This window comes from Branchiostoma floridae, chromosome 13, assembly GCF_000003815.2.
Source record: "Branchiostoma floridae strain S238N-H82 chromosome 13, Bfl_VNyyK, whole genome shotgun sequence".
NCBI lineage: Eukaryota > Metazoa > Chordata > Leptocardii > Amphioxiformes > Branchiostomatidae > Branchiostoma > Branchiostoma floridae.
Genome location: NC_049991.1, coordinates 11,937,583 through 11,952,749, shown reverse-complemented (window position 1 = coordinate 11,952,749; position 15,167 = coordinate 11,937,583). Strand labels below are relative to the sequence as shown.

Below are 15,167 nucleotides of genomic sequence, written 5' to 3'. Positions count from 1 at the left end.
TTATAATAAATGCACATCTTTTTAATGTAAACTTCTCCTTGAGAACTATTTACAAAACAAAATCTCTATTTAAAATATAGTGCACAAACAACAAGAATTTTCAAACAGAATGGTCACAGAATTATGCTTAGAGACTTGGAAAGGTTGTACACAAATCCTTCTCAGAAGAATAGATGATATTAGATCAAAGTTGAAGATCACATCAGTATGGAGCAAAAAAGTTCATAAGCTTTTTATGTTACTTAATGTTCAAACAATATTTCTTCACATATAAATCTGCACCTCTTGAACAACTTATGTATGACTAGAGCATTTGCTGCATTCCTATAGGTCCCTCGAGTGTTGCCAAAATGCTAGGCTCTCTGCTTATACAGTTGGAATGTCATTCATACAGCCAAAGGATCCTGCCAATATTTCATATCTGTATGAAGCATGATGGACACTGAGTTCCTAGACAGTCACAGAAATATATAAATATATACACTTTCCTTCTTACTGGAGCATGAACCAAACACTCTTCAAAATGTTACACATGATCACACTTTGTTTTTAGAAGGTGACAATGTCATTGAAAATACAATGTAAGAAGTCATGTACATTCCCACTGACCATATACAACAACTGAGAACTAGTGGTCATGGTAGACTTTAGGCACTGTTGGATCAGCCCTTTTGTGTGGGACGTTTAGAACATCTCCAATTCTAGTTGGGAAGTTAGGCATGACAGGGGGCCTGTCCAGCCACTCAGACACAGTACTAATCCGGCAGATCGGTGCTCAGTCCTGCCCTGGGCTCATTATTTTCTAGCTTGTAGCACTTTTCCAGATGTCTTGTCCACGAGGACCCGCAACAGATAGCAGATCCGCGGGACGTACATTCAATCTCTCCCGCACCATTTAGCACTGTAACCTTACCCACCATGGATGATGTGGTTACGGATAGCGTCCTGACAAGCTAGCGCACATTGTAAAAAGATAGGTCACTCACGCAGAGGAAGTCCAACCCCAGAAGGACCGAGTTCAAAGTCCGGCCAAGGCTCAGGGCCTGGCGAGCTGCGTGTAGGAGGGCTCCCATGTTGACGGCGCCCCTGCCACCGTGGGGTAGAGGGATCGCTGCGGCGGTGCCATGTAGTTGTAGGGCGGTGGGATGGACGAGGAGGTGGGGTGCGGACTGTAGAACTGCTGTGGGGAGTGGGCAGGGGGTGGATAGTCAGTGTACTGTGGTCTGGGTGGGGAGTGCTGGTAGGAGGAATACTGTGGCTGGTAGTTGTAGGAAGAGGCCGGAGGGTGAGGGGTGTACTGAGGGGGAGGAGGGGGAAGGTGCTCCTGTTCCATCTTGACGGGGAGACGCTGCTCCTGAGAGTTGTCTCTGGGAGAGGTGTTCTGCTTGGCCATCCATGAAGACGACGACGTTACGGTGGTTGTAGCGGAGGAAGACATCTGGCTGTAGCTTGTGTAGGGCGGGTGGGAAGGGTGGTGACCGCTGGCTGACGCCGGGTGCCCGTTTGGAGGCAGGTACTGATCGAACTCCTCGACGTCGAAAGACTCCATGCTGGACATTACATCCAAAGGCCCGATGTCCACATTGCTGAAGTCTATGTTGGGATGGCCGTGCCCCTGGGGGTGGTGGTGATGGTGGTGAGGACCGTCCCTGTGGATGGCCGTGAGGGTGTTGGAGGTCGAGTCGCGCTTCATGCCGTCGGCCTTGAGCGCCGTCATGCCCTGGTCTTGTTTTGGCGTTGTCGGCGGGGTGGGTGGGGCCTGGCTACTCGGTGTCACGCCGACCGACCCGTCATGGGGGGACGGTCCCTTCAGGTCCTCGGGGCTGTGCGGCTCGCTGCCCGTGGGAGACTCCGCCTGCAGCGCCTTGAAGATCGTGTTGGCCGAGATGGGCGATGCCTCGGAGCCCGCCTCGTCCCCAGACCCCTGGTTCCCCTGCTTGCTGTTCTTCCGCCGGCGAGGCTGGTACTTGTAGTCCGGGTGGTCCTTCTTGTGTTGGACGCGCAGCCTCTCGGCTTCCTCGATAAACGGCCTCTTCTCGTCCTCATTCAACATACTGCAGGAAAGGAGGAAAAAAACGAAAGGAAACATAAATGTTTGTGTACGAATTACTTTACAGTGAAGTACATTCGCAATCAAACAACACAGTACGAAAGTCAAACACCCTAGCGAGAGGTGCGAACTTTCCCACACCAGCCCACTCACTACGACCCGCCAGCCCCCAGTTTCACAACTCCAGAACGCAATAAGAAAAGTTTCCCTGCTAAAACAATACATGATCCTAGCGCGGGAAGGTTTAGTCTATTGGCGACCTGAATTGATTTTTTTGTACGCCCGAAACGTAATGAAGTTTAACGGAGCATGTTTGACAAACATGGCGATCAGCTGTAGGACGTGCTCCCCCCAGAGCAAATGGCCGTCTTCCAGAGAAAGTTGCGCGGGATCCTTCAAAGACCAAAGTCACAAGCTACCCTAACACCACTTTAGATCGAACCCGCTAATCAGTACACCCGGCGGATTCCCCAAGTTTCCCGATAAAGCACCCAGCTGCACGCACCCCGGAGAAACCTGTTGCTGATTGTACACCGGCCATGCCGTGCCGGGTGTATCGGCATGCAACCACCCATGAAAAGTTGGAGTTGGAACTCCCACTTACCGCCATAGTTTCCCCAGCGTCTTGCTCAGCTCGGCGTTGTGCAGGTGAGGATACTGGTCCGCCAGCTTTCTCCGGGCCGCCTGGGCCCAGACCATGAAGGCGTTCATGGGCCGCTTGACATGGGGCTTCGACTTGGACGATCCGTTGACTCTGACCGGCATGGGCACCAGCGTCCAGTCGTACCCCTTCAAAACATTGCTGACGGCCTCGCGGATCTGGCTCGGGAACTTGTGGCGCTTCCTGTCGCTCTCCCCGCTGCCGTCCTCCGAGCCGCTGGTGCTCTCCTCGTCGTCGGTGTCCTCCCGCTCCCGCTTCAGGCTCTCGAGCTCGGTGGGCTCCTCCTTCACCTCCACTGGGGTCTCCGTCTCGCTCATGGCGGAAAGTGGCTATGGGCAGAGTCCGGAAAGTTTGGGACACAAGCAGCACACACGCTCTACTGTTGATCAGTGCAGTGGAACTGCAGGCGAATCACGTCCTGGCCCGGCACCGTACTGATCGCCGCTAAACTCAAACTGACGTATAATTAGGAAAACAACTCGTCGATAATTTAAATGAAAATCCGCCCATGTCTGAAGCAAATGGGGCCCGCGCAGACATCAATCATTGGATACGAGCACGTGGATTGGTGTCTGCGTCTGACCCTTATCTAAACCTCCATCAAGTGGGGTGCATTACCGCCCGGTGATTGGGCGGAAGTCCCGTAGGGCGGGGCCTCACGACCGCGGAGAATCACGTAAGGTGTTGAAAATGAATTTTATCTGGGTGTCGTCCGTGTGGCTTGAAGTTTCCGACGGATAGGTACCTATCCTCACCTGTCTTGGGTCGTTCCTGCTGATCGTATAAAACTAGACTGTGTGGGTATAATGTGTCCCAGACCTACCCTACAGCTAGGTGAGCATGTCTGACGAAATATCCAGTACTGCAACCTGAACCTACACCTCGGAGCGATCTCATAATTTTGGGGCGACACACGTTCGGGAAACTTTGCAGCTCCAAACGTACAGTAGTATCCAACACGCAGTCCAGGCAGTGATTTTCCCTTTACAGTAAATTGAAAACCATTAGCGGTAAATTGAGCCAATCACTGCTGTTGTGTTTGCTGTGGGCTCCCCGTGTCCGTGCCCACTGCGATTGGCCGGGGAGGGAAGTGTTCGGTTACCTTGCACTTGCTCGGCTTGTTGATGCCGACGTTATCTCACAATCTGCGTGTAGAAACTTCCTCCAAATCACAAACCGACAACCTCCTCAACACCAACCGGAGAGATAAGTCCCTACATAACTTTGAACGTGCTTGATTCGACATCACAGTATTCCCTCCATCATAAGTATATTTATGTTTACAGGCGATGCTTCGCTATTGATGAATACTGAATACATGTGATCCATTGACCTTGGTTTGTCTATGGTTACCGAGAACAGAAAATTGACCCACACTGGCACATGCCGTCAGTGAAATGTAATAGCACTGAACCTGAACGTGATAGTCATTCTCATAGTGGTGCAATATTACAAAGATAGTGAAATCCTGTATATATGCTACTCTACTCTACTCTGCTCTGCTCTGCTATAGTATACTACATTTGTATTACAATGTATTAGGACTAGTCTACAATACTACATGTACTCTCTCCAATATCATACTGTTATCCAATGATAGGACCATGTCATGTAGATTCGTCGCGAACATTTGCCATAGTTTGTCAACCGCCTCGATTCGAATGGTTCATCTGGACTTGTGATGAAATTATGGAAAGGTTTCAGTACCACAAGTAACAAGCTGGACTCACTGACACTGAACGCAGGGTTAGTAGGTGAACCAAAAGATTGACGGAGAAAGACCAGAGAAGTCCCAAGTGGCGGGATATTCCCTGCCCCATGGCGCGTTCTGCTGGAGATGGGAAGCAGACCAACATAACACCCCCACACGTGGTCTCAATAATGTCAGCCAGCACTTTCCCTCCGTCTGCAGATATAGGTTTTTAATCAGGGCCCGATATCGTGCGGAGACCACCCTGGAGAGGCTAGCCAAACTTGGTCCGGGCTGGGCGGACCGATGCGGTGGGAGGGGATGTCCTGGATACGGGCTCCCCTCCCCGCTGATGGAACCTGCCTGTTACGGGGCCAAGGAGTCGTGACCGTGGGCGACCCTGAGCGCAGCGGGGAGAGGGGGTGGGAGGGGCCCGTAAAGTCGTTTACAGCTTAGCGTTCAGGTGATCTGGGACGCCGAAGATGGCACCGAATGACTGATGCTTTACACCTTCTCTAGAGATGTTCAATAACTCCGATAATTGCGGTGTAACACTATCAACGTCGATCAGCTCGGAGTTGATTGTTATCGAATCAGGCACCTTCACTTACCAGCTAATCTAAAGTCTCTCTATCCTATCGAGATGCCAGAAGGCATTATCGCACAGACATGACAGATATGGTCGTTTCAGCTGTTTCTTGTTATCCCGAAACATCCTCAATTTGTTGGAGACGTCCCGTACAAATGGAGTTGCGGTACGGGGCGCTGGTCGGGCCCCCAGCCCTCCTTCCCCGGGACCGGGCTCGGGGGTCATGGGTGATTGATCGAGCCAGCCGATAACGGGCTTATCGTGCAATCTGATAGTCACCAATTAGGATTTTTGATCGGACCTTACGATGTCCTGGTTTTCACAGTTTTACGGCCCTCCCACAATGGAGTCGTGATGGAGCGTATCGGCGGATTTTGGCGGGATTTCAGCTCGTGCTGCGGGGGACACCATTCCGCGGCTAACGAGCTGTAGCTGGATGTGTCCGGGAATTAACATCGACTGCCCCGAAACATATGTTTTCATTTTACCCACTTCCAACCATGGCTGTGGCGTGGAGCGGTGCAGAGCCCTTGGCTCAGGTGAACACCTGCAGCTTGGTTGTGTGTGTCATCGGCACGAAATCCGGTGGTGGGCTGGTCGTGCGACACTGTTTGGATCATGTAGACAACCCCTGACATTTCAGCCCCCCTCTCTGGCAGGGTCGGCTTATTAGCCAGATCAGCTGTATCCAGGCTTTTCAAGTTGTAAGGCTGAAATATCAAAATATATCAGACAAGTACGGTCGGTTTTGGCATAGATACTTATCTAGCTTCCGCAGAAGTTGGGAGGGCCGAGAAGCCATAGCAAGTCCCCCCACGCGACTCAGTGGTGTGGAAAATGGAGCTAGTGTATGCTGATGTCATGGTGTGATTTGATTATCCCATTGTTAAGCCTGTCATCTCTGCCTTTGTTCCCGCCCTTATGGGTCCTTTCTGGACGAGGTGCTAATTCCCGGTGCTTGTCACGTTTATCTAGGGTTTGATGTGCCATGGCTTCTGTTTATTTCCTCTTCGGAACACTTTCACTTTTTCCTTCCAAGACCAGATGGCGTCCCTTATCATGTCTCCGTAAGACGCTGCCCACAAATTGCTACAAGTGCGGTGTGAAGGGAAATTTTACGGATGGACACACGGCTCAGCGCCGGGCGACATCGTGTATGAATGGCCCGAATGATGAAGGACTCTATGGCAATTTACATCTGAATACGCGAAGGCTTATCCATCATTTCTATGGTTTAGTTTTTCCCAGCCTCTTGTTAGGGAACGTCCACTCGTCCGGGATATTCTATTTTCTTTGGGCTCTCATGGGGATTCGGGGAAAGGGGCTTGATTCTTTATGAAAGTGAAAACGAACATGCATATTCACTACCTTATCCGACTCCTCGTCAGAGTGATAGTTGGTGTTACGTACGAGCAAGTCTTCATTCAAGTTTGAAAGTTATTGAAGTCGTACCTTACTCTTGCTAAGAGTCTTTATAGTCTTAGTCTTGCGATAAATGCTTACACTAGCACTATATAGGGAATTACTTACATAATTGTGGCAACTGCCTATTAAGCCTTCCTCTCCTGGGACCAAATAATCCCGGCTTATATTCCTACAGGAGAAATTTTGACACTAATGAACAATTATTATTTTTTTCTCATATTGCATTAGCGTTATTCATGAATTTCCAATCCCCGTGGCCGTATTACATCATTTATTTAATTATGGTAAGTGCTTGTTAATGCTTGCGGAGGTTGGAGTGGAGGAATGTTGTGTGCCGTTCCCACGGTTGGCTACTGTGCAGCAGGCGATGTCCGGGGAATACCCGAGTACGTACTGCTGCGGTCATTTCCTGTATAGACACATATAATCGGCTGTAATGCGCCTCTTCCTCGTTTGTCGCATAGCTGGCACAGATAGGAGGGAAATATTGACACTGGGAGGTGTTTAAGATATACTACCGAGTGATGAGACTAGGAAATGATTATTTTTAAATGATGTACTCTGGGGGAATGTAAGTTTTCTTGGGAAGGTGGGGCATCTGGAATAGGCGACTTGTATCCAAGGGGGTCTGTCAAATCAGGGCGAGGAGTTTCAAAACACTTTGGTCCGTCGATTAATCCCGTGCTTTAATCAAGTACACTAAATGCTAATTAATGCTGTTTTTATACAAGGAGGTGGACTAGCATTGCTAACATATCAAGCATAGTTCTAGAAAATTCATCATAGTTTAATATTAGTTAGCTGAAAATTACTTGCCCTGAATAGTGATCGCTCCAAGGTGCTCATGCCATACTAAACCCACGACCCTTTCTACCTCAGTACCTGGCAGGTACTAAAAGAATCTGTGCCCCCTTCGTGATTTTGTTTGTATTATAGCTACAACTGTATTTGGATATACTAGACACAGGCTTTTGTTTTACTCCTTTGATAGAGCGACGTTGGCTTCAGTTGTATTCTCAGTTATGGCTATTTATTATAAAGTTGGTTTTTGGTCGGTGATTTTGCGTTGGTACATATAAAGGGCATTTGGTCTAAAGGGGCGTTTCTCCTTACCAGACTAGCGGATATACAGTCCCATTATGTACATACAACTGTATACTTTGTTTGATGTCTAAGTACAAAACAAACATTAGCGGCATGAACATTACACTGTTTGCCCGAATCCGAGTTACTGTGGATATTTGACGAGTCTGATTCATGTTATGTTGTAGGTTGTCACTCAGGATGCTGGACGACTTGATCAAACCTTTGAATGATTAAAGTTTTAAAAAGTTGAAATATGGTGATACGAAAGTGCAATTGGAGATGCATGTAATTTGTTTACTGCGTAATTAAGTAGCATGTGGGTCTTGTTACGGTCTTGCAATTGAGGCGTCCGGCCTTTCGGACATTTTGTAACATCACAAAGTTACCACTTCGACTTTTTAATTCTTTGATTATATACATTTAGATAATAAAAAAACATACTATTCATTCATTAATGTATACTTTGACATATTTGTCCATGATTACAGATGTTACGCTGCTAACGTCCATTATTTTCTGTTATTGTTTATTTTATGTTTGCTGTATCACTATCGACTTCGCAAAGAATAGATTTGTGTCCTTTTGAAGAATGATAACAAAGATAACAGTTTGTTTATTTCTCTGTTGATATCTGTACATCGTTACACATTATCCGTATGGTGGTTTGACTGTTGGTGTATACAATATAAATATTGGGAACTGTATTGCGTGTAAGTGTCGTTATTGTGTCTTGATTGTAGATGAATATACTTTGATTTTAGTGATTTTTTTTTAAATTTTAGGGCCAGATGCACACTAGTAAGAAATAACGATAAGGATGGCCCACCGGGCACCTAAAAATGAGAAGACCTTAGAAAAAGGTCAAATTGTCTGATGGCACAGTATTCTAATCGCCTTGTTGTCATAGATATGACAGGAATATGACCCATCTTTTTCTGAACTGCTGCATGTGGGTGCGCTCCAGTAGTGTATTAGTGTGTCGTCATTCGTGTGAACATTTCGGAGCTAATTCAAAGAATTAATGAGCAGTGCGAAAGTAGTTATGGTTCACAAGACTGCAAGATCAATGGCGGGATTTAGAAAGAATCAAAAGCCGGGCCAAACGCCCCAAACAATGTTGATTTTATTCACCAACCACCACATGAATCGTGTTTATTTACGCACATGTCGCTTAGAAACTCTGTCAGAAGACCGCCGACCCAAACACAAGTCATTTCCTCTCCTTTCAACGCTCCCAACACCGTCCGAAGGTAGAACACACTAATTACAGCGGCAGTGATCCCGGTTCCACCCGTAGTGACCCCACCGTCAGGTGTCCCTACTGTTGATAAACCTGGGGGAACTTGGGTAACCCGCCGGTTACCCACGTGTTTGTATTTGGCAATCGAACCATTCTCTCCCGCTCTCCGCAAACGATGCTATCTTTCAAAATAAATAGACGAAATGACGCACTTGGCAGGAAGTCGTGTTTGTCTGGTCACGTCTTCAAATCAAGAGGTACTCCAAGGTAGTCCTCAGACCTGAAAGGTGCAGTAAGGACCGGCAGGTGTACTGTGTACCTGCGCAAACGGCCGAAGAAAAGAACGGCAGGGCTATGAAAAGACATCTTGAACCAGTTGTTTTCGTACGTAAGAAGAACGGTAATGAGCTATTTTTGTCGTCATTGTTGAATGTTTTCGAGTGTTATGGGATAAAAGGGAACTATAAAGGACCGTTTCCATGGAGATGACGTCGCCTAAGGTGAAACCCATACAAACCGACAATAACATAATATTCCACACGTGTGCTGAGGTCATTTATTAACGAAAGTCACTGTTAAGTCCTTTTGTTGAATACGTAATAGCAATCATTGATTCTACTCCACATTGCTGACTGTTTTCTTTAGTATTATGAGATGAAAGGTAACTATAGCAGAAGATCTGTTCTTGGACAACATTCACGAAATTGCATAACTTTCTCAACGTTTGCATTTTGGTCATTTATAACAAGATCGCTGTCGGGGATAATTTTTTACTTACAAATCTAACGACACACACAAGCCTTAGTTATTTTTTAAGTGTTGTGTCTTTCTGTGCTAAATCTAATATTCCCTCAATTCAAGAATTTGACAACATATCTTTTACAACCAGGAAATAGGAGAACCGTATGATAGCCTTTAGAACATGATAAAAAATAAGAGGTCATAACTTATGTCAGTGCAAAATCACTGAATGGTATCTGAGCACGTGTTGTGTGGTATAGTGTCACGTTTTCTTATGCTATGGTTTCTTGACAAACTTCTTACAAAGAAGGACTGTGGCACCATTTCTGTGTAGGATGACGTCGTCTATGTGGAATAAATGTGGAACCTATGAATGAAAATTTCAGCGGAATTTTGACTCGAAAGATCCAAATTGGTAAAACATGAAATGATGTATTACTTTGATCTTCTTGGAGAGTAATAACCATTTAATTCTTTGAGGTACTTATGCACAAATTACTTCAGTAAATCTTTGGTATCACAGCGAATGCCGACGTCTGTTGGGTCACGTACAAAGCCAAAGTCTCTTTTGTGCGGCGATCGCAGACGGCACGCTGTCTGAGGTTGACGGATGACCAATAATTTCCGTGTGTTTACAGGTGAGGCGGGAAGTTTTGTTAAGGCACAAACTCGGGACGGGCGCGTGTCAACATTGGCACAACCGTTGTCGTGCGTGTGGACACATGTATCTCTTCTGTGTAGGTGTCAACTCACGGCCACTGACTGCGTCATACCAAAGACGTTATATTGAAATCATACAAATACATAGAAAAAATTTAATTGAGTGTATGAAGCACGCCGTGTGTCAATTTGTTAGGAGGCAATGTCTCAGTCGTATCAAGACATAGATTTAAAATCGAATGGATGTATGTATTTTCTAAATTTCCAACTTCATTCATTATTCTTTGAAGTTGCGACGAGACCAAGGTCACGTCGTCCATTGTCGTCTGTCCCCGAAGATAACTGATCAGAGAACAGCAAACAAAATGGCCGAATGATACATGCGTGCCCTTCGGACACTCCTTTAAAAACGCCACAGCGCTCGTTGTTTGCGGTCACGTCCGAACACACCTGTACACACGGCTGTGCGTAACACGGCAGCGAGCGGGCCGGCGTGTGGACACAGGGAGAAGTACCCACTGTACAGACATCAACCCGAGTAGATGATGACGGAAGCCGGTTTCCGGAACAGCCGGCAGACGCTGTGCTAACTTGAACGACTCCTCCCTCCGCACTGAACGCTAGTTGTGACCAAACGTCTTTTCCAGCACACTTACTGTCCATTAAGTTAATGCAGTCTTATAAAGGAGATGAAAACAGGTAAAACATGTGCCACATAAAACTGAAGAAAGTAGGTTATTGTGAAGGTTGATACGGTTGTTTCACCGTGAAATAAAGAAGTATATGAAGTGCGTGGGCGGTTGGCGGCGTTCTGTCTCGGTCCGAGCTACCTTTTTTGTTTAGGATGTAGGAAATACCGACACAAGGGTGAAAGTGTGCATGGGGACACCGTTGATCATTGTCAGGGGACCGGGCGAAGTTTAGCGATCACTCCCGCCCGCCATTCAACACAAACAAATAACCTCGACAGCAGGGCGATTGCGTCACTGTTTTGAGGTTAGCCTAGAAAGAGCCCAGATTTTCATGCACAGTGCCAGCTTTAATAGCAGCTAGCTCGGCAAAGAGAGTCTTTTCGTGATCACGACACACCTAAGTCCCGCATGTACGGGGCAAGTTCTCATCCAACACTGTGCAAACAAACTTATTCTTGTTCAGAAACAACGTCACTGTTCCCCCACTACATCCCGAAATGGGACAGGTGTCTAAAATTGGCAAGGTGTCGCCTTTCCGCGTAATATAAACCTCCATGTGAAGCAGGGGCTAGAGTTGGGTGGAGTGGCGATATGGAGATTCAACCTTAATTTAAGCAGACATACTTGAAGAAAAATTGATCCCAAGACAAAGAGAAAACCCACAATATGAGCTGAAGACGAAAACTGATAGTCAATGAAGGGAATAAGGAAATCCAGATCAAACATAAGGAGCCTTGGTGATCGGTTAAGACTTCTGAATGGCGCCACCCCTAGCCTAAGTCACAACAAAAGCCTTACTTATGTTTGTACGGAGCGACTTAAACAAATGCTCGATCTTATCTAAGACTTCATAACCGATGTCAAATATAGGTAGGGCTGTTGTTGTCATGGCAACCAACTTTTTCCCAGGCTTCCAACAAACCATCGTTAGTTAGTTTTCACAGCAAGTCAGCTCACAAACACATGTGAAACATTGGGGAGAATATGTTGTATGTTCACATATCATGTTTTATTTGATTCTCCTCTTATCGCTGAAATGATGTAGAAACGTTTTTCAAAGTCAGACCAGCTGGGCTACAACAAGCTCACGTCTGGTCCTCACTACTCACGCGGGAACTCTCACGGGACCGCAAAAAGCGATCCAGTACTGCAAACCACTATGTATGGAGCTCCAAGTGTTAAAAGGTGTCGCACAAACTGTTCATAAGAACGATATGGTGCTCTAAGAACGTCGATAACGCTCTAACTTTGGGTTTTGAAAAGTAAGTTTGCTTCCTGCAAATCTGTCAGGTACGAGTCCTCAGATACGAATTGATATTTCAGAACACTGAAACACCTGAATGACTGATTGAATGAATAAGCGGAAGGATGAATGAATGAAGGCATTTTAAGTGGATGAGCAGCTGACTCTTATCCTCCAGACCAGCATATAACCTGATAAAACCATTGCAGTAAAGTACGGTATGTTTGCCATATGTTAGTAGCCATGTGTGTGTGTGTCCAATCCCTAGTTTTGCATTATCAGCTCCCTGAACATATCTACATATCTATATCGGCAACGCGTATTTCTTAACGAGATCATTCAACTATCATGACTTCAAGACGCACCATATAAATCTTAAAGTGCTGTGACAGACCAGACGGGTCTTTAGTAGATGTTCGTCCGGTGAAGACAAGTGGAAGGATCTCTGCTTGCCGTCAGCCCATGATGCACCTGTGCCCTGTTCTTCGTAAGTACCCGCGCGCGCACTTTGCGGTAATTTTCTTCTCTACATAAAGTACCGGAATTCTGCAACTCCACTGGGGATACCACACCTTTAAAATCTATCGACGCGAACTGAAGTACTAGAGGCAGTGTAGGCTACAGACAAGTTATACAAATCTTAACTTAAGTCTTTGTAGAATAAAACTTATTACTACATGTTCATGTATACGGTAAAAATAATCACAGAGCCGGAAAGAGCCTAGATATTTCAACCATTTATTGTCTACTTGATTGCAAATATGTATCAAAAACAAAGAGAAGTCTGATAATATATCACAGTTGTCCCGAACCTCTCTAAAGCTTCCAAGAAAAATGCTCCGTTTGAGTGCACTGGTGCCCGCTGTACCGTGGAGTCTCTCCGCCAAGGTTAGAGCCTTTGTTTGCACAACTGCCTCCAGTTATCTGCTTAGGATTATCCTGCTCTAGATGTCCGTGACGTTCATTTGGCCCGTGATGGGAGACTGGGATTACCTGGGTGTTTTCTATGCTGGCAGGCGCACCCGTACCAGCCCGACAGACTAGTCTAGTCTAGCTCGAGACACCGTACAGTACATGTGGCTCAGGGTAACAGGCTTGGTTACACTTTACTGATGACGTACACAATACACAACATGCGAACAACGTGAAAAACTACCGTAAATATCACACATGGTCATCGTTCCTCAAAACCTTCAGACACACCAAAACTCATTGATCCACAAGAGGGTATTGATTGTGTGGATGTTATTTTTGATGGTCTCTAGCCTCTCCAGTCATGATCACAGGTCAGGTACAAAGGCATTAAAAGTCAGCCTGTAATCCTCTTAAGACTCCACAAGGTGCGAATGTCAGACCAGAGCACCGCGGCAGGATCGTGTCAATGACATTTGATAAGTGATTAAAAGTTTAAGTCTATTTGCGGTGCGCTAAAGCCACCCAGGCGGCGTTACCTTGGCTGCCCCCACTTCCTCGCTAACGGCTTTGTTGGTCTCCGAGGGGAGAGAGTCAACGTTGTGGTAACCCCGGGTTTGGATCGCCGGGGACCCAAACTGAGCTGTACATTAGGTCAGATTGGTGCTGAAGATGTAAACAGAACAAAGTATGCTGCGAACTTGACAAAGGCAAGGCAGAGCCACACGTCCAGACGGGGTAGTCCGATCTCAGTAGTAAGTCCGACCGCTTACTCGCTGGGCTAAAAGTGAGCGATGGGTTTATTTGATCGGATTTCGACGTAGTCGTGACAAAGGTGTCACGATCAGATCTTATATCAGTCTAAAATTTTAAGCAGGTTAATACAAAAGCAACTACCGATGCCGCAAATGTTACGTTATCAACTTATTTAAAAATAAGGTCGGTGAAGGATAGCGGGTGTATACAATGCGCCATGTGAAAAGTTCGACTTCGCCAAGCCTGTCTGACATTGCAGTGACTGTACTACAGTTATTTGTAGATTGACTCTGTCTCTTTGCTGTGCCCCGTGAGTTTGGACTGTTCCGGTACACTGTGTTGGTGTGTACTCTAGACGGTTCCTTCAACAACAGAGGCGACGGCGCGAGGGCGCGGGGCACTGACCCACTTCCGGTGCAGTGCTTTGGTCAAGGTCAAGGAACGCACGCGTTGTTAGTGATACGTGTATGGGACAAACTGTACCCCCCCCCCCCCCCCAATTCACTACGCCTCAAGTAGATGTAGGGAGGGATGATCGCGACGTTTTCTGGCGGTGTGTCCACAGATTTGTGGGTATGTGTCCTAGGTGGTTTGCTTGTCAGCTGACATTGCTCCTCTCCTTCTTTTCCAATCATTCTGTCGATGTTTCGCCAAGCGCGGGAAACGAAACAAGGGCGTTGCCTCCAAACGTCTCACACCTGACAGTTTAATGAATGGTCCACTTAGCGGAGTGGACGTTAGCACAGGAGCTCCAGACAAGACCGAAAACTCAGCTCTACAAAGAAAACGTGGCAAGCCCGGTTTGTTTTCACGAACTTAACCTCCAGAAAGAGGTGAACGGAGTGATTATTTTTCCTTCGCAGTGAGCAAATATTAAAAACCGCACACTGTATGAAAGACACAACTTAGGCGGCAGGGAGTTCGTTAACGACGCTTCTTCCAGGTTAGTTTAGACTTGATCTAGCGAGTTTAAATTCATCTTTAAATATCCCATGGAGTGTTTAGGAACAAAAACGGCCAATTTACAATATGTGTAGTGGAAAGTTATTCCTATTAGGAGTCTACCTCAAGTTCACTAGTAACTACACCGTCATCAAAGCCCAGAAGCGTGTTTGACTTGAGACAAATGATAACCTGTTTTACATTGGAAGCTCTGTCAGGCTGTGAAATTTGCTTAACGTGACATTAGATGTTATGTTTTGAGTCCCAGAGAACACATTGTGATAGGAACATGGCACAGTGGCACGTACAATGTAGGCAGACTTATGTGACGTCATTATTATGGACGGCATCATTGCCATTCAATTTTGCAAACTTCGTAGTTTTAGTCCAACTTATCAGAGTTCAATACTCATCGGTATGAAGTTTGTATAAACATTCCAGATCAAAAGGCACCGGACGATGGTCATTACAGATATCAAA

The 15,167-nt window shown here is 46.3% G+C and overlaps 1 protein-coding gene across 1 annotated transcript; it reads right to left on the bottom strand.

Moving 5' to 3' along the window:
* On the bottom strand, window positions 1–4,124 carry LOC118429080 (transcription factor Sox-9-B-like). Its single transcript, XM_035839443.1, has 2 exons — window positions 2,655–4,124; window positions 1–2,054 (listed from the first exon to the last, which is right to left on the bottom strand). Exons 1-2 carry the CDS (start codon window positions 3,026–3,028, stop codon window positions 1,037–1,039), a joined length of 1,392 nt encoding a protein of 463 aa, XP_035695336.1. The 5' UTR covers window positions 3,029–4,124; the 3' UTR covers window positions 1–1,036.
* Between the last annotated feature and the right edge of the window lie 11,043 nt (window positions 4,125–15,167).